The following is a 17,790-nucleotide window of genomic DNA, read 5'->3' on the forward strand; positions in this document are numbered from 1 at the left end:
GGATGTGGGTACGAAAGGGCCGCGTAAGAGATATCGTGATAGAAATGTTCTGTATTTTGACTGTATCATTGTTAGTATCTGGGCTATTACATTGTACTATAGTTTTGTAAGATGTAAACCCATTGCCATCAAGTTGATTCCAGCTCATAGAGTTGTGAGGCATTATTACGAAGGAGAATTGGGTAAAGAATACAAAGAATTTCTCTATATTATTTCTTACAACTGTGTGCAAATCTATAATGATCTCAAAATAAAAAGTTTATTTTTAAAAGTACTCTTCCACTTAGAAATCACAAATACAAATAAGAGAATGACAGCCCTCATCCCATCATCCAGAGATAGCCACTGTTAACATTTGGGTCTACATCCTTCCAGATATTTCTATGCATTTAAATACTTGTCTTAGAAAATGACACCATTCTCCACATATTATAACTTGTGTTTTCTCCCATCACCATGTCCCTAATTACTCTGCACTCAGTTTTCCAGTGTTATAAACACTGCTGTGATGAACATCTTTGTGCACATCCTTGATTATTTCCTTTGGATAAATTGCCACCAGTAAAATTGCTACATCAAATGGTTCTCATGTTTTAGAGGCTTTTAAAACACATTGTCGTATTTCTACTCCTACTATACAATGTGATAAGTGTTATATGTTACCATTTCTGTGGAAACAAAAAGACTTACTTAGCAACTTTAATTCATTTCTGAAAACTATGCCACTAAGTGGAAAGATTTTCAATGAAAAAAAAGATATTATTTGGGTCCCTGGGTGGGCAAACAGTTAAGCACTTGACTATTAGCTGAATGATTGGTCATTTGAACTCACCCAGAGGCACCTCGGAAGACAGGTGTTTTAGTTACCTGGTGCTGCCGTAATAGAAATACCACAAGTGGATGATTTTAACAAACAGAAGTTTATTCTCTAATAGTTTACCCATACCGGTTCCCATTGCTGTCAAGTCGATTCCGACTCATAGCAACCCTATATTAGGAGGCTAGAAATCCGAGCTCAGGGCACCAGCTCCAAGGGAAGCCTTTCTGTCTGTCAGCCCTGGGGGAAAGGTACTTGTCGTCAATCTTCCCCTGAGTCTAGGAGCTTCTCAGCACAGGGACCCCAAGTCCAAAGGACGCACTCTGCTCCTGGCTCTGCTTGCTTGGTAGTAATGAGGTCCCTCACCTCTCTACTCTCTTTTCTCTTTTCTATCGCAAAAGAGATTGACTCATATACAACCTAATCCTGTAGATTGTGTCCTGCCTCATTAACATACATGCCTCTAATCCTGTCTCATTAACATTATAGAGGCTAGGATTTACAACCCATAGGAAAGTTACATCACATAACAAAATGGAGGACAGGTACACTATACTAGGAATCATGGCCTAGCCAGGTTGACATGCATTTTGGGGGGACACAATTCAATCCATAACAAGAGGCCTGGTGTCTGCTTCTAAAAGCTCTTAAAAACCCTATGGAGCAGCTCTGCTAGGCACACGCGGGGCCATCATGAGTCAGAATTTACTTGATGGCAACTAAAAAATAATAACTGCCACTAAGTGGGAAAGCTTTTCCATGAAAAAAATTAATAAAATTATTAATTTTAATGGGAAAAATTATGAGTTTAACTGCAACCTAAGGTACCATGACATTTCCAAAGATGAAAAATATTAATTGAACAATGAAACCAAATTTATGTAAGTAATAAACAACAATTTGAAAGCCAGTAAATACAGCTTGTTCACAAAATGCAATATGCAGTGAAAGTCTGTTGTACCTGCCAAAGGGATGCATTGTAGAGGAGGGCGTGGGGGCTCATTCTTTAGAAGGTAAAGTCATCTCTCTGAAGAAACTTTGGAGGCGCTCCTGGTTATCCTGCACTCCAACTGCACTTGCACATTAAGTCGTGGCGCAGACAACACTATGAGGGTGAAGTAAAGGTTAAAGCACGAGGGCGCTTTGAGTGATGCGGAAGCAGCCCTTGTACACAACAGACCGAAGGATCACGAAGTATAGCGCTTCCCGCTCCCTCGCTTGGTCCACAAATCAAAGCATCTGGGGTTCGCCCCTTGACGCACAACTCAAATTTGTTCCGTATGATGTTTCCTGCTTAAAAAGTGTTATGTCAAGTAAATTGATGAGCCTGTCTTTGCCTAACACCGTAATGTTGAAATATCATTTCTTATAGCATATTTATTTAGTGGGTTTCTGGGAAAAATGTCAATGTACAAAAAAAAAAGAGTGTTTTTGAAAAGTAATATAACTTTTCAAGAGCCATTATGACGAAAAGTCATCACCAGGGTAATTGTTAGGAGAGGCGAGTCTGTGTATATATCTTTGCTTGAACCTGCTAGAATGTCTGGAAGATTCACAGAATGGTAATAATTGCTTCGAGAGGGCATAACCGGAGCAGCTAGGAACGGAGGCAGGAGAGTTCGCTGCATTATCTCTTGTATCTCTTTCATTTTGTTTCCCATGCATGTATTTATGCATATTTTAATAAGTGAATAAAATGCTTAAATTCTAAGTGAAGGATTGACCTAACTCCTCACAATAATGGGATCTTTCCTGCCTGCCTGCCTTGCTCTCTGCTGTATCCCCAAGGCTCCTATCGCAGAATCTGGCACAGAGTTGTTTGTTGTTGTGGTTGTGTGCCATTGAGTAGATTCCCACTCACACTCTCATGTGACAGAATAGAACTGCCCTATGGGGCTTCCTAAATTATAGTCTACAGAAGCAGATCGCCAGGTCTTTCTCCAGCAGAGCCGTTGGGTGGACTCGAGCCACCAACTTCTGGTTAGCAGGCAAGCGCTTAATCATTGTGCCACCAGGGCTCTTTTGGCACACAGTAGGTGCTCAATAAGTGTTTGTTGAAAGAAAGAATAAACAAACATATCAGTGAATTCCTGTTTTGTGCTTGGGTGTAGGGACTCTGGCCCCCCCAGCATCTGTCCGTGACCCCTGACCTCTCTCTGTTTCTGCCCTTTGCTTTGCAGACGGCAGCAGAGACCTCCAGGAGGGAACAAGCCCCAACAGCACGGTGACCACCAGCCAGGCAGTGCCAAACACAACAGGGACCACCAGAAATCCTACCAGGGGGGCTCGGCACCCCACCCCTCGGGGAGGCCCACCCACCATGGCTACAGCCAGAACCGGCGCTGGCACCACAGTAACATGAAGCACCCGCCTGGTGACAAAGGGGAGGCAGGCGCCCACCGCAATGCCAAAGAGACTGTGACCTTCGAGGGCTCAAAACTTGAGGACGCCCCAGGGGACACAGGGCATGGTGCCCTCGAGACCCCCCGCAGCCCTGAGGCCCTGGCCCTGGTGGCTCCCGAGCGGCTGCCCCCACAGCAGCCAGGGGGGCCAGAGGCCGAGACAAAGCGTAAAGACAGTGTTATTCCCGAGCGCATCGGGGAGCGGCCCAAAATCACCCTGCTCCAGTCTTCCAAAGATAGGCTGCGGCGAAGGCTAAAGGAAAAGGTACCGGTAATTAAATTTCAGTTTTTCTCTTGCACCGGGGAGGACAGCCGAGAGGTAGGCACTTTGATAGGTGGGCTCGGGTGGGGCCTTGAGGGTTTGAGGGCCTGGTAAGCTGTGTGCAAGGAAGCAGAGGGCTGGGGGGCTGTGTGGACCCCTCAATCTTATGTACCCCTGGGGCGCCAGAGGGCTGGCCAAGGGCCAGAATGTGCATGACCCCTCCAGCACATTCTGGCCCCTTGATAATGGCTCCTCACCTCCTGGTTCCCCAAGAAGCCCAGGGCAGGCACTTGGCACCTGAGAAGGGAGAAAAGAAAGGGGTACCATGTTTAAGGGTTGATGGAAGGGGTGCAGAGAAGGCTCGTTCTCCCCTGTGAACCTTTGCTTGGGTCAGACTCTGCCCTGGAAGTGCTCAGGGGCATTTAGGTAAAACACTGAGTTTATGAAATAAGGGCTGACGCCTCTCCCTGAGGTAAGAACCTTCCTGGCTCTAGGCCCCGCCAGATGGGAGCACAGGTAAGTTGGGCAGAGGGGAAACAGCCTGCCTTAGCCTTGCCCTTCCCTCCCTCATCCCTGGGCCACATTTCCCAGTGCGTCCAGCTACAAGTGAGGGGTCTAGGGCACAAACTTTAAGGAGGCACTTGCTCCCTCTCAGCATCCTGCAAGTGTAACCCTGCCCGTGCATAAGTCGACAGTGAGCGCCTCCCCAGGAACCTTATTTCCTCACACTCATCCTGGCCCTGGTCTCTGGATCCTGGCTCACAACTTTAGAGGCAATGTCCCTTCCTCAGGAGGAGTTGCCCCTCGCCTCCCAAAAAGGTGAGAAATTGTCATTTCCAGCATAGTCCGTGGTGCTCAGCCTAGCATCCCCCTAGCCCACCTCTTGCCACCAAGGGTACAGGTACGGTTACCTTGGAGAAAGGCAGGCTTGCCCGCAGCCCTTTCCACACAGCGGGCAGAGCCAGCTGTTTTGGTTCTGGGACTTAACATAGAGCTCGGTGTTCTGGGTCTTCCCCTACCTGCCCCCTGCCCCCCCATCCTTCCCTCGTCCTTCTCAAACTTTCACCCTGGAGGCCAGGCCAAGGTTCACGCTGAGGCAGAATGAGATAGGTCAGAGCTCTTCCCAGGTCAGTTCTTGAAGCTGAAATGATGCTCCTAGTGTCCTCCACATTCCTGGTCCCCAGGACATGTTTGTACCTGAAGGGTGCCCCCTGTGCCCCGTGGGCCAAGCAGCTATGTGGGCTTCAAGGAAATCTCACTCAACCATGGAGTGGAAACTGGCTGGGTAACCTTGGGCAAGTCACCTAACCTTTCTGAGCCCCAGTTTACTCATCTGTAAAGTGGGTGTAATACTACCTATCTTGAAGAGATACTGTGAAGACTGAATGAGAATAATGTATGTAAAGATCCTCGTGGGTAGTCATTATTTTATATACAGGCCATTGTTCCTGCCCTGGAACCCACTATTAAACAAAAGGTCAGAGCAGGGTTGGAGGTGGAACAGAGAAGGTAGATGGTAGCACCCACACATCAGTTTCAAGCACTCCCCTCAGGTGAGGCCTCCTGGACTCATGGACCAGGAGAACATGGGCTTAGGCTGAGGCTGGATCCCTCTCCACTCTGCTGGCTCCCCACCCCACAAAGGGTGAGCCCTGGGGACAGACAAACCACCAGCCCCATCCAAAACAGGGTTTTCTTCAAGGTCAGTAGCACTTCCATTCCCCTTTTCAAGAAAGAAACAGGTAAAGAAACAAGTAAAGTGTTATATGTCCATGGGGTAAAGAGTTGTATCTAGTCAACCCAACTCAGGGACTTAGACTAGCCTTTCTCAGAAAGGGTGATGGGTTTGAGGGGGTTGGGGAGAAGGAGTAGGACATCCGAGGTTTAATCTTAATCTTTACTTAAGATTCAGTTTTCAACTGAATCACCAGTTGTTCTTGGAACTCCACTGAAAACTAGTTGGACTCAGAGAATCCTATCAGTCTTCTAGTCTATCCTCTTTGAGTTACTAGGGACGTGAAACCACTTGCCCAAAGCCAGAGGGCAAGAGGCAGAGAGCGAGGTCTAGAGCCTTGCAGCAAGGCAGCGAGGTCTGCTGCCTCCCCGCCCAGTGCCCCCATTGTTGAGAACTCAAGGCAAACTCAGGATCTTATTTCATCGCCCTGATCCTGCCTTTCCCACCCTGATCTCACACCCTAGCAGTTAAGCTTGATTATATTCTTGGCCACCAATTTACTGTGTTTGAGTAAATACTTTTGAGACCGTCAAATGCCAGTTTTGTTCTTTCTCTGGGCCCTGGTCTGGTTCCAGTTGCTGTGAAACTTCATAACGGTATAGGATTTTTTTGTCTGAAATTTCCCTCCTAGGAGTGCCAATTGTTTTAGTGGCACATTGGGGGATTCCTTGGTATCCAGGTACGGTATTCGGATATAGCAGGCAGGCACAGTCTCCGTTAGACTCAAAGCCAGTGCTGTGTGCATGTGGAACCTAGACTCAGAGAACACAACACCCATGGGCTACAGGAGCTGAGGGGTCTGGAGGACAGGGGGCCCCCCATGGGCCACCTCTCACCAACAGAGCAGGCCTTTTGGGTACCACCCTCCTTCCTGACCTAGTCTTCCTGCCCTCTCTTTCCTTTGGCCCAATTCCTAATTTGTTATCCTATTTCATCTTTTATAGGCCCCATTAAATCATTTCTAGATTAAGACATCTGATAGACAAATGGAAACAAAAAAAGCCAATGTATATGAGAATCCTGGGTAAGAGCTAGAACTCACAAGAAGCATCACCCCAGGATGTCATTACCAGTACCATCTGCCATCAAGTCAGTTCAACTCTTGACAACCCCGTATAGTCAGTGTAGAGCTGTGCACCATAGGGTTTTCAACAGCTGGTTTTTCAGAAGTAAATCATCAGGCCTTTCTTCTGAGGAGCCTCTGAGAAGACTCGAGCCTCCAGCCTTTCTGTTAGCAGCCCAGTGTGTTAACTGTTTATACCACCCAGGAACTCCTAGGATGTCATGGGGCCAAGAAAAGGTCAGCAGAGAGCCTTAGGGACATGAGGGTCGTGGTGAAGATAAGCATACCCAAAGGGATCAGACTTCAGGTTTGAGACAGGCAGGACTAGGTCAGTTCTGGGTGTGGCATCCCTCCCTGTCCCGAGCCACGCCTCTGCAGAAACCTTGGCTTCACTCAGGCGTGGCTGGGTTTGTCTCCCACACCTCAGGATGAAGTGACCGTGGAGACAACCAGCCCTCAGCAGAACAAGATGGACAAGTTGATTGAGATCCTGAACAGCATGAGGAACAATAGTAGTGACGTGGACGCCAAACTCACCACCTTCATGGAAGAGGCCCAGAACTCCACCAACTCCGAGGAGATGCTGGGGGAGATCGTGCGGACCATCTACCAGAAGGCCGTGTCGGACCGCAGCTTCGCCTTCACTGCTGCCAAGCTCTGTGACAAGATGGCACTCTTCATGGTGGAGGGGACCAAGTTCCGGAGCCTGCTCCTCAACATGCTTCAGGTAATCAGACACCAACAGCTGCCGCCAGCCCCTCCCCATCAGTGGGTTATTACTAGAGAGAAGGCTGCAAATTCTGACCACAGTTGAGCTTTTACCAAGTTCCACCCTTGCCCAATTAATTATAGAAAATAAAAAGGCGCTCAAGGGACAAGGGATGAGGGCTGGATTTGTGTGTGTTTGTGTGAGTGCTCCATGGTTACAACAGACCAGTATAATTTTATAGGTGCTTTATGTTTTTAACCAGCCATTCCCACTATCTATTTTCGTGATAAGAAGGCTGCCTCTGGATGTTAGCTCTGTGCCTTGACCTCTCCATCCTCAGAACAGACAGGGATCGCTGTGAACTTTGCTGCAGTGTGACTTATCTTTTCCTCCTCACCTCAGACTGATCCCCAAACCTTGGAGGTTGTGTAGTTTGTTATAGCTGGAGGTTGTGTAGTTTGTTGTAGCTGGAGGTTGTACAGTTTGTTGTAGCTAGAGATCGTGTAGTTTGTTGTAGCTGGTGCTGAGATGACTTTGAGCATAACAGTTTTGAGGAAAGCTGTATGGGCGTGGGAAAGGCATGGTCTGTTGGCCTGTACTCCACTCTTCCTGAAACCACTTTCGGGGCAGAGGGAAAGCATGAAAATCTGAGACGGTCTTGTTCTTTGGTACCTCCTCACTCAAAATCCCTTCTACCCAGAGAGCTTCATTCCCCTCCTTCTCTTTCCTTCCTCTGCTGACACTGGTGTCCAGCGATGATTTTGTTAGTTCGAGTGTGTGGTGGATGTGGGCGTGTGCATTACACTGAACCCAATATGTTCCATTTCATAAGTGGGGCCCCAGGGCCACTGCCTGCTCCTCTGCCATGGGTGGAAGCATGTGACCTGGTGGCCTCAGAGCTGGTGGCATCAGAAAGGGATGGTGGGAGGCATGCCACCGCAGCCACACCAGGCCTCTGGGCTGTCCTTGGAGGCTCCTGGCTGTGGAATAGTCTTCTCTATGCCTGCTTTCTACCTCAGAGACTAGTTGAGATACAAGTTGAGTTCTTAGTCAAGGTAAAGTAAGAGGTGGCTTGGAAGTTGTGACATGAAAGTCGAATACAGATCTGGAAGAGACCATCTGCAGGCCTGTCTTCACTAGGCGACCATCTAATTCACTGTTCAAGCAGGACACCTCTGAGAGTGAAAGGATAATAATAATTGCCTATTATTAAACAGGAGCTCTGGTGGTGCAGTAGTTAAGAGCTACGACAGCTAATCAAAAGGCTGGCATTTCGAATCCACCAGCCGGTCCTTGGAAACCCTACGGAAGAGTTCTACTCTGTCCTATAGGGTCACGGTGAGTCAGAATTGACTTAACGGCAGTGGGTTTTTGGTTTATTATTAGACAACAGGCACGAACCTGAACTGTCCCGAGTAAAGCAGAGCCTATGGTCACTCGAAGCCCCTGGGTGGCAGAAACAGTTTGCATTCAACTGCTAACCTAAAGGTTGGCAGTATGAACCTACCCAGCAGTGCCGGGGAAGAAAGGCTGGGCTATCTGCAATCTGCTTCCATAAAGATTGTTATTTTTGATAGGTGCTGTCAAGTCAATTGCAGCTCCTAGCAACTGCATGTGACAGAGTAGAACTGCCCGTAGGGTCTTCTAGGCTATAATCCTCATGGGAACAGATGTCCAGATCTTTTCTCTCACAGAGCTGCTGGTTGAATTCAAACTGCCAGCCTTTCAGTTAACAGCCCGGAGCTCAACTGTTGCACCACCAGGATTCCGTTCTGTAAAGATTACGGCCGTGAAAACCCTATGGAGCTCAGTTCTCTACCAGACAGCGTCACCATAAGTTAGAATCAACTTGATGGCAATGGGTTTCGTTTGGTTATGGTTGCCCTGATATTAACACCCAGCCATATGCTTTGCCATCTTTTCCTGAAAGCTCTGAGGAGCAGTGCCTGTGGCCCCCTGCACGCTGCCTGGGGCTCTGTCCCCACCCTCCCTCCCCTCCACTGGGTGAGCCTCCGTCTTGCAATGTGAGCCCTCTCCTGGCCAGCCCAGTGCTTCTCCAGCTTTCAGGCCCTGATCAAGTTCCCATTCCTGGACTGCCCACGCCCCCCTGGTGATGAATTCCCACATTACCTGAGGGATTTGCACATTGGGCATGTGCCCGAGGGCCGGAATGTCCTGGGAGAGCTGGAGGGTGATGCCAGAGAGGCCCGTTGGCCATGTTCCACCCAGCCTGGGGGCGTCAGGGGCAGGACCGACCCTTGGCCTTGGCTTTTGCATTTTTCAGAGAAGGGCCAGAATGGAGCAAGACATCTAGACAATAGTTGCCAGACTCCAATTAACTAGGCAGAGCCAGAGGCAGAGACACACCAGGTCGTGAAGAAGATACACTCAGCGGGGGGCCACTGGCAGCAGGGCCCACTCAGCAAGCATTTCATCCCTTGACCTGTAGTGAGGGTGGCCTTGCCCACAAGTGTCCAGTAGAGCACCCACTGCCAGTCCTGATGAATGCTCAGCCACAAAGGGAGTTCCATGGCCCTAAACCCACCGCTTAATCAGCCACCAAGTGTACTGGCATGGGAGAGGCTCCCAGAGGCCCCAGCAAGAAGGGAGCTTGTCTGGTTGTGTTAACTCAGGAAGGCCTCTTGCCATTCACCAGCTAATAACATCTGTGGAGTTAGTGTGGTGAGAGGCACAGTTTGGCAAACACCAGGGTAGGGAAACCGGGGTTCTAGGACTGATTCAGCTGTCATGGACTGGAGCTTTGCCTCTGTAGCTCCCACTGAGAAAGCCCTTGGCTACTCAGCGCCAGCCCTGAGCAGTGGGCCTTACAGTGTTGTATTGCTAGAGATGAGTCAGGGATCTTGAGAAGGGGCATGAGTGACCCCACGTGAGCCTCCTCCTTTCTTGCTCTTACCAGGCCCTGCCCCCAGCCTGCAACAGTCTGCCTCCCCTTGTCCTCAGAGACCTGCTTACCCGGTACTGTGGCTCAGTAATTGTGCCAGCCAGACTTTAAGGACATCATGAGTGACATAGGCTAGAAAGATCCCTGGTGGCATAATGGGTAAACACTTGTCTGCTAACAGAAAGGTTGGTGGTTTGAACCCACCCAATGGCTACACGGGAAAAAGACGTGGCAATCTGCTTTTGTAGAGATTCAGCCAAGGACACCCTATGGGGAAGTTCTACTCTGTCACATGTGGTCGCTATGAGTCAGAAGACTCAATGGCACCCCACAACAGGAACTGGAAGCTGAGGGTATAAAGGTGTGATGGAGGAGGAAGGGTCCTGGGCTTCAGGAGACCCAGGTTCTAGCCCTGCCTTTCTCTAGCTGGGTGACTAAGCCATTCCACCCTTCTGGTGACTTCCTTGCCGATAAAATAATGGGATTGGAGGAAGGGATTTTGGAGGCCATTCCAGCTTTTGTCTGTATTCCAAAGTAGGTACGCTAGGCATACCTGTAAAAAAAAAAAAAAAACCAAACCTGTTGCCATCAAGTCGATTCCAACTCATAGGGACCCTATACAGTTGCCAGGGAGTGGCCTGGTGGATTGGAACTGCCAACCTTTTGGTTAGCAGCTGTAGTTCTTAACCACTACACCATCAGGGATTCCAGCCCAGCTAAATGCCTGTGTTGACTGGTTGGTGAAGAGCAGACCTCACCTCTGCATCTCTCCACCTAGATGGGTCTCCTGGTCCTCTCCTTCCTGCCCTCCTGGCCCTGCTCCACAGAGCCTTGGGCGGTCTGGTTGGCTGCGTGGCCTCCCAGCATCAAGGCCCACCGTGGGCTGAGTGGCCTGCAGGGAGCGCCATCGCACAAGGCCGGCTTCCCTGCCTGTAGCCTCCTCCTTTCTTGCTCTTACCAGGCCCTGCCCCCAGCCTGCAACAGTCTGCCTCCCCTTGTCCTCAGAGACCTGCTTACCCGGTACTGTGGCTCAGTAATTGTACCAGCCAGACTTAAAGGATGTCATGAGTGACATAGGCTTTGGGGGCCAGCCCACAAGACCTAGCCTTCAGTGCCACCTTGTCTTGCCCACGTCCCTCACCCCTCTGCGCCCTCCCACCAGGCTGAACTTCCAGCTGTGCCCTGGGTGGACAGACTTTCCTGCCTGGAATCCTGGAATCCCTTTTTAGGACAGCTCACACTCAGGCTTCAGTCATAGCTGGGGCGTCACATCCCAGAGCCATCTGTGTCACCCCTGTGCTCCCTCAGCACCCTGTCCTTCTCCTGTCCCAGCCCCTGTCACCCTGAGGTCCACAAATGTGCAGTTGCCCAACAGAGATTGACGACTATCTGCCATGTGCCTGGCACCAGGCCTGGGCTGAGGACACACAGTCAGAAAGCAGACACAGCTCTGCCCTCAGGGAGCTTTGGTTTGATGAGTGACCTGACATCTGCCAGTGACCACATCAGCACACAGTGACACACAGGTGAGGGTTGTGGTCCACTTGCCTGCCTCCCTTCCCCAGGAGCCTGTGGGTACTGTGAGGTAGGGTTGCCTCTGTTCATCTCTGTCCCTGTGTCTTCATGTGCCTGGCACCACAGGGCCCCCAGTGATGATGGGGAGTGGATGTTTGTATGTGGAGGCCCTAGAAGCCTCTCTCTCCGCTCCCCCAGGCCATGGACCTGGGGACAGATGCTGTCTGAGACCAGGAGGGACCCCAGAGGCATACAGGGCTCACACACTGAGGCTCTGGGGCAGCCCAGCACCTTCCCCCAGGGGCAGAAGTCACCATTTGCTTGAGTGGGGCATTTTTGTGTTGGATGTTTGTCAATCGAAATGTCTCCCATAGACCACTTACTCACACCCTCTTCACTACCAGCAGCCCCAGCTTCCTTCGTAAACCCAGTAGGGAGCCTCTTACGGGCATATTGGAGATCAGAGGGCTCTACTGGGTGCTCAGGCCTCCTGGCTTGAATTCAAGGCTCTTTTGACTCCCATGAAAAGGCAGACTGATGTGCTGCTGGCATGAGGCCCCCCAGCCCCTTACGGGCCCCTGCTGAGTATGCCCAGAGGCAGCCAACCCCACTCATCCCATTTGACCCTGCTGCTCTTGTCTACAGTGAGGAGGCGGCAGGCGGGAGCAGAGCTTCCCACAGTATGATTCACGGCCAGTCATCACCCAGACCCGAGAGGTGCAAGGAAAGAAAGCAGAGGGCAGGCTCAGCAGACCCTGGCTTTCCCCCTGACACCCATGGGGCTATCTGTTCACCTGCGCTCCTTTTCTGGCAAACCTCATCGGTAGCCTTCCTGGCAGGCAGCCCTAAGCTGGCTGCAGAGCCCTTGCCTCCCTTCTTTCCTCTAAGGTTCGTGCTCAGCAACCCTCCACTCAAGGTGCAGTTGGCCCTGGATCCCAGGCAGCCCCTGGTTCAATGTGGCAGCCTCTGAGTGGCCCTCACGTGGCCAGGTCTAGCTGCCGTCTCCACACACAAGTCCGGAGAACCAGCTTAGTGATGCTGGCTGCAGAGGGGCCAGGGTGTGAAGTGGCCATGAGCACAGCTCCCAGTGCTGTACTGCTCGCCTGGCTGGCTGCTCTCACTGCCGGGGCTCCAGCAATGGGAGCCAGCAGCATGAGGGGCGAGGAGCAGGCTCTGATGTGGCAAGGGCCTGTGGGCTGCCTACCAAGCTGTGGTGCAGCCCCCATGGAGTAGAAAGCCGGGGGTTAGGAGTCAGTCAAGCATCTTTTAACCCTTCCCAGCCAGACTCAGCACCGCCATCTCCAGGAACCCAGAAACACTACCCTTGTGAGCAACGATAGTGCTTGAGACCCTGGGGTCCTAGTGGACCTCTGTCACTAATCCCACAGCTCAAAAGTGATCTTCATTTGTTATATCCAAGCCAAGTCTTGTTGCCTTAGATTTGGCCCTTTTCATAGCAACGTCCTCATAAATAAAATTCTATTTATTAAGCAGGCATTTCTTAAATGTTTATCATGTGCCAAGTATGTAATCTTCTTTAGTCAGTGCTTCTCAAACTTTAATGTGCATATGAATCACATGGGATCTGGTTTAAACTGGGGCTTAGAATGTAGCTGTGTATGTAGATGTATACATAAGAATCACCTGGGGATCTTGTTAAAGTATGGGTTCTGATTCAGTATATCTTGGGCAAAAAGGCAAATTCTCAGCAGAGAGTTGAACTGGACCCAGCTGGTTCAAAGCCCTGGTTTAAATGCAGATTCTGACTCAGCTGATCTGGGGTGAGGCCTCAGCTCCCAGGTGATGCTGATGTTGTCATCCAGGGACCACACTTACAGTAATAAGGCATTGGATGACTGTTGGTTTGTAGCTAGTGGATCGTTTCGAAGATGGGTAAAGACACAGTTTCTTATCAGTGTGATTGTCAGAAGTGGGGATCCAGCCTGGGAACAGAGAGTTTGAGACACAGGTTTTCTTTGGGTCAGTGATCCTCAATCTCGCTGTACATCAGAATCACCTGGGCATCTTTGAGGCCATCCCAGTGCAGGGCCCTACCCTCACCAGGTGAATTAGATTCTCCATGGGTGGGGCCTTGTCATCCTTTTTAAAAAGCTCCCCAGGTGATTCTACGATACAGCCAGGGTTGAGAGCCACTGCTGGGGAGACCTCCTGGAGATGCCATGTGGCAGACTTGGAGCATGAGCTGGGGGGGAAGGGCACCAAAGCAGAAGGTAGCATCTGCTGGGACCATCCCTTCCCCTCGCCAGCCTCCGTTTCCCCTCTGTGCAGGGGACACTGGTCTAGACCATCCCAGGGGCCCTTTCTCATACTCCCTCCCCATCATCCTGAGACTCCTCTTTTGAGGACCTCTACCACCCCAGTGAGCCAGGAGGAGGTCGGGTGTCCTCTCTTGCCCCCTGTCCTCCACTCCTGCTCACACTGCGGCTCTCTCCTTTCTCCCTTTTCCCTTTTCCTTTTTCTTGGCCTTGGATAGTTGTCAGAGCAGGTATCACATGCTTTAGGAAAAGTGCCTCCCACTGCTCAGGCTACCTCACCCCACCTCTGCCCACCAGTCTCCTACTTCTAAAGAATGTTTGCAGGATCCTATACTGACCAGGGAAACCCTGGTGGCGTAGCAGTGAAGTGCTACGGCTGCTAACCAAGAGGTCGGCAGTTCAAATCCACGAGGCACTCCTTGGAAACTCTATAGGACAGTTCTACTCTGTCCTATAGGGTCGCTCTGAGTTGGAATCGACTCGACGGCAGTGGGTGTGGTATACTGACCAGGGGCAGTGATGGTTCAACAGTAGAATTCTTATCGTCCACGGAGGAGGCCCAGGTTCGATTCCCAGCCAGTGCATCTAATGTACAACCACCCGCTTCCGTCAGTGGAGGTTTGTATATTGCTATGATGGTGAACAGGTTTCAGCAGAGCTTCTAGACTAAGACAAGGAAGAAAGGCCTGACAATCTACTTCCAAAAATCAGCCAGTGAAAACTCTATGGATCACAACAGTCCAATCCCACTGTGCATGAGGTCTTCATGAGTCAGGGGCCTACAGGGTGCTAGCTAACAGCAACAACATACTGACTAGATTATGTGTGTTGATTCATTTCTGACTTCCAGGAGAATGTGGGCTGCTCAGGGCCCCTGGGCTACAAAAGTAGCCAAAAATCTATCTCTGTTGATCCTCACCAAGGAATTGCAGCCGTGGGGAGGAGGAGGGGGCTCTGGTTTCATGGAGAGGTGAAGAATGGGCGAGCCTCTTTTTATGGGACCTTCGGAATGGCAGGAATTCCAGTCCTGAGCCCCTCCGCCCAGCATTGCCTGGTCACCACCCCAGGCCTTCACTTGGGCTGGCGAGTGTTGCTTTGCTGAGATCACTTGAGAGTACAAGTTCAAGCTCTCCTCTGTTGAAATGTGCGTGCCCTGTTTAGCTGAGAGGTGTCTGTATCTGAGCTATGCAGAGGAAAGTATTATTAGAGCAGGCATCAGAGTGTCTGTAACTGGACCCAGCTCTCCCTAGCAACCGTCGCCAACAACACATCTAACAGAAGGATGTGATACCTTTTTTTTAAAAAAAAAGAAAAAAAAAAAATACTCATCTCAACCAAGTCGTAAACACATCAGGGCTGTTGTGCAAAGACAATGCAAAGCCAGAATCTGGCATGTAACCAGATTTCAAAATAAATTGCTCTCTGCCAGCGCCTTCTAAAAAAGCAGCCTCTTCAAAAGCTGGCCTCAAGCTAAAGAACGGATAAACCCATCTGAGTTTCTAGCTGGGTCACCGTTACGCATTGTGTTTGGGGCTTTGGAAACATAGAAACTCAATGGGGTGGTGGCTGGGGGCTTGATGAGACCCCCAGGGGCTCTCTGGGAGTGATTTTAGCTTTAGTTCTAGCCCCCGAAGGGCCACTCAAGATATTCTAGTCTGGCTGCCCCTATTAAAAAAAAAAAAAAAAACCTGGTGCTGTCAAGTCAATTCTGACTCATGGTGACCCCATGTGTTACAGAGTAGAACTGCTCCATAGGGTTTTCTTGGCCGTAATCTTTACGGAAGCAGATTGCCAAGGCTTTCTTCTGCAGCACCACTGGGTGGATTCTAATTGCCAACCTTTAGGTTAGTAGTTGAGGGCAAACTGTTTGCGCCACCCAGAGACCCTCTGGCTGCCCCTATAGTGAATGGAAATAGCATGTACGTGTTCAGAGCTTGTGTGAGACACCTCTACCGCACTCTTGCTCTGTTTCTTCCATTCCCCTGCCCCCTCTCCTGGTCCCATATTTGTAGGTCTGGGAAGAGGAACCATCCCTCTAACTCTGCTTATAAAGGGAAAGCCTCCTTCTCTCCTGGTTATCTCAGGGTTTCAGAAAAATCAAAATTTGTTCCTCTCTACCAGAAGCTTGGAGTTCCTAACCCCTGTCTTTGACAGAAGAAGGGAGGAGAGAGGCTAGCACTGATTCTTGGAGTTCTGAGTTGTAAACTCCTTGACAGCAGGTAATCCTGGCTGAGTCATCGCCTGTCCCAGCTCTTGGTATTGTGCCTTGTCCAGAGAAGATGCTCAGTGGGCGCCTATGGAGGGAGGATGGGGGACCAGTGCTCCTGGTGTTTGATGGGCTTTTCAACTCTTCTGAACACTTTCATGGATGTGAGTGTGGAGGTTCCTGTACTCCTCTCCGAGGTAGGTTCCAGGACAGGAATCCTACCTGGAGTTTACAGATGGGCAAAGTGGTTTAGGGAGTGACAAGGCTTACCCAAAGTTATGGGGCCAGTTGGCTCTCATGCCACCCCCAAATAGGATATAAAAATCAGAAACTTAGGAAAACCAAAGATCTACCTCATGACACCATCAGTGGGGATTTCAGAACTCGTCTAAAATAACCCCATTGCATTCCAGCGGTCTCCAGATCTGGGCTCTCTGGGCCTCTGGGGGGCTGAGGGCACCTCCACCTCTCCAGTCGCCATTATCTGGATGACCCCACACACTGTTACCCCCGAGGCTCAGCTCTCCTCCTCACACCTCTCCCTTCTCCCAGCCCTCGTGCTCCCCCTGCACAACCACGCTGAGCCCATGTACACTCCAGGCATGCGAACTAATTTTAATGTTGGCCCAGCCAGGCCGACCCAGGGATAGAAGCACATTGTCCTATGCATTCCAGCGCCCGAGCAAAAGTCCTGGTCCACGTCCACACCCACTGCACCACTGATGGCTAGAAACCAGAAGGGGTGGAGAAAAGGGCTAGAGGGCAAAGCAAGCAGCTTTCTCATCAGCAGATTGGGAGGGTGATTTCAGAGGCCTATAAAGGTCTCTTTTTCCAAAAGGTGTTGTCCCACCCATCAGCTGGTGTAAAGCACCCCCCATGAGTCAGCTTTATCCATTCTGAAGGCTGTGCCCTGCCGGGGGCGGGCAGACACATGCCCCCAGGACTGCACCAGCAGCCCTCAGCAGGCCTGCCCCAGACCTCAGGAAAGCCAGCTTCCGCACCGGCTCCCCAGATGGCTAGCTTGGACCCAGCTCCCTTAGCCCACCGCCAAAGCCAGAGAGAGCAGGAACCATGGTGCCTCATTGCCACACTTGCCCCCACTTGCTTCAGAATGAGTGAATGTTCCCTCCTTTCTTCCCATCTCTGTTTCCTCCTCTCAATGAACATCTACTAGTACCACGCACTGTGTGGTGGTTGTCCTTAACTGCCCTCAAGTCAGCCCTCTAATCATGGTGGCCCTATGCGTAATGGGATTGGGCTGTTTCGATCCATGGGTATTCATTGGCTGATTATTTGGACGTAGATCACCAGGACTTCCTTTCTAGTCTGTCTTCACTCCTATTTATATGTTTTCTCATTTAATTTGCCCAATCCTCTGGTGTTGTTATCTCAGTTTGTGCAGGTAGGGGATATTGGCCAAAGTCTTAAGTTTTTTATTCAAGGGCCCAGATGAGATATCTCAAAGTCAATATTTAGACCAGGTCTTCTGACCGTCCAAGTTTGTCTTTGTTTTTTTTTCAGAGTGGAGGGGACAAGAAGGCAAGGTAGCTTGTGCAAGTGCTAAGTCTAAGGTCCTGTCTCTGGAACTTTGGAGTGTTCAGTGGGCCAGGAGCACCCAGTGACCTAGAAATAAGAAAGGATTTTAATCTTTGAATATGAAAATAGAAGAAAGAAAATCATCACTGACCCTCAGTCAGGCCTGAAAGGTGCCGAGGACAGCAGCCTGCCCGGCCGCCAGCCATGCCATCTGGTGAGCATTGCACGGCCAGCAGCTCCCACCCCCTACACGGCCCCCCAGAGCCCTGAGGGCTTTTCTGCCAGGCCGAGCCCCCTGCCTTCCACCTCTGGGCTACAGCGATTTTCTAAAACTCACAGATAGCCCCGCTCTTGAGAAAGCCCAATC

General features: G+C 50.5%; 1 protein-coding gene across 5 annotated transcripts in view; it reads left to right on the plus strand.

Moving 5' to 3' along the window:
- The window catches only part of CTIF (cap binding complex dependent translation initiation factor), a 301,119-nt gene that overhangs the window by 190,971 nt on the left and 92,358 nt on the right, over positions 1-17,790 (plus strand). For 3 of the 5 annotated variants that reach the window (XM_049902306.1, XM_049902309.1, XM_049902307.1), the window contains 2 exons: positions 2,998-3,490; positions 6,707-7,006. In XM_049902306.1, the coding sequence (XP_049758263.1) occupies positions 2,998-3,490; positions 6,707-7,006 (793 nt within the window). The remainder of the gene's footprint in view (positions 1-2,997; positions 3,491-6,706; positions 7,007-17,790) is intronic. The other 2 variants (XM_049902308.1, XM_049902310.1) reach the window with 1 other exon arrangement.

This window comes from Elephas maximus, chromosome 11 (assembly GCF_024166365.1).
Source record: "Elephas maximus indicus isolate mEleMax1 chromosome 11, mEleMax1 primary haplotype, whole genome shotgun sequence".
Taxonomy (NCBI): Eukaryota; Metazoa; Chordata; class Mammalia; order Proboscidea; family Elephantidae; genus Elephas; species Elephas maximus.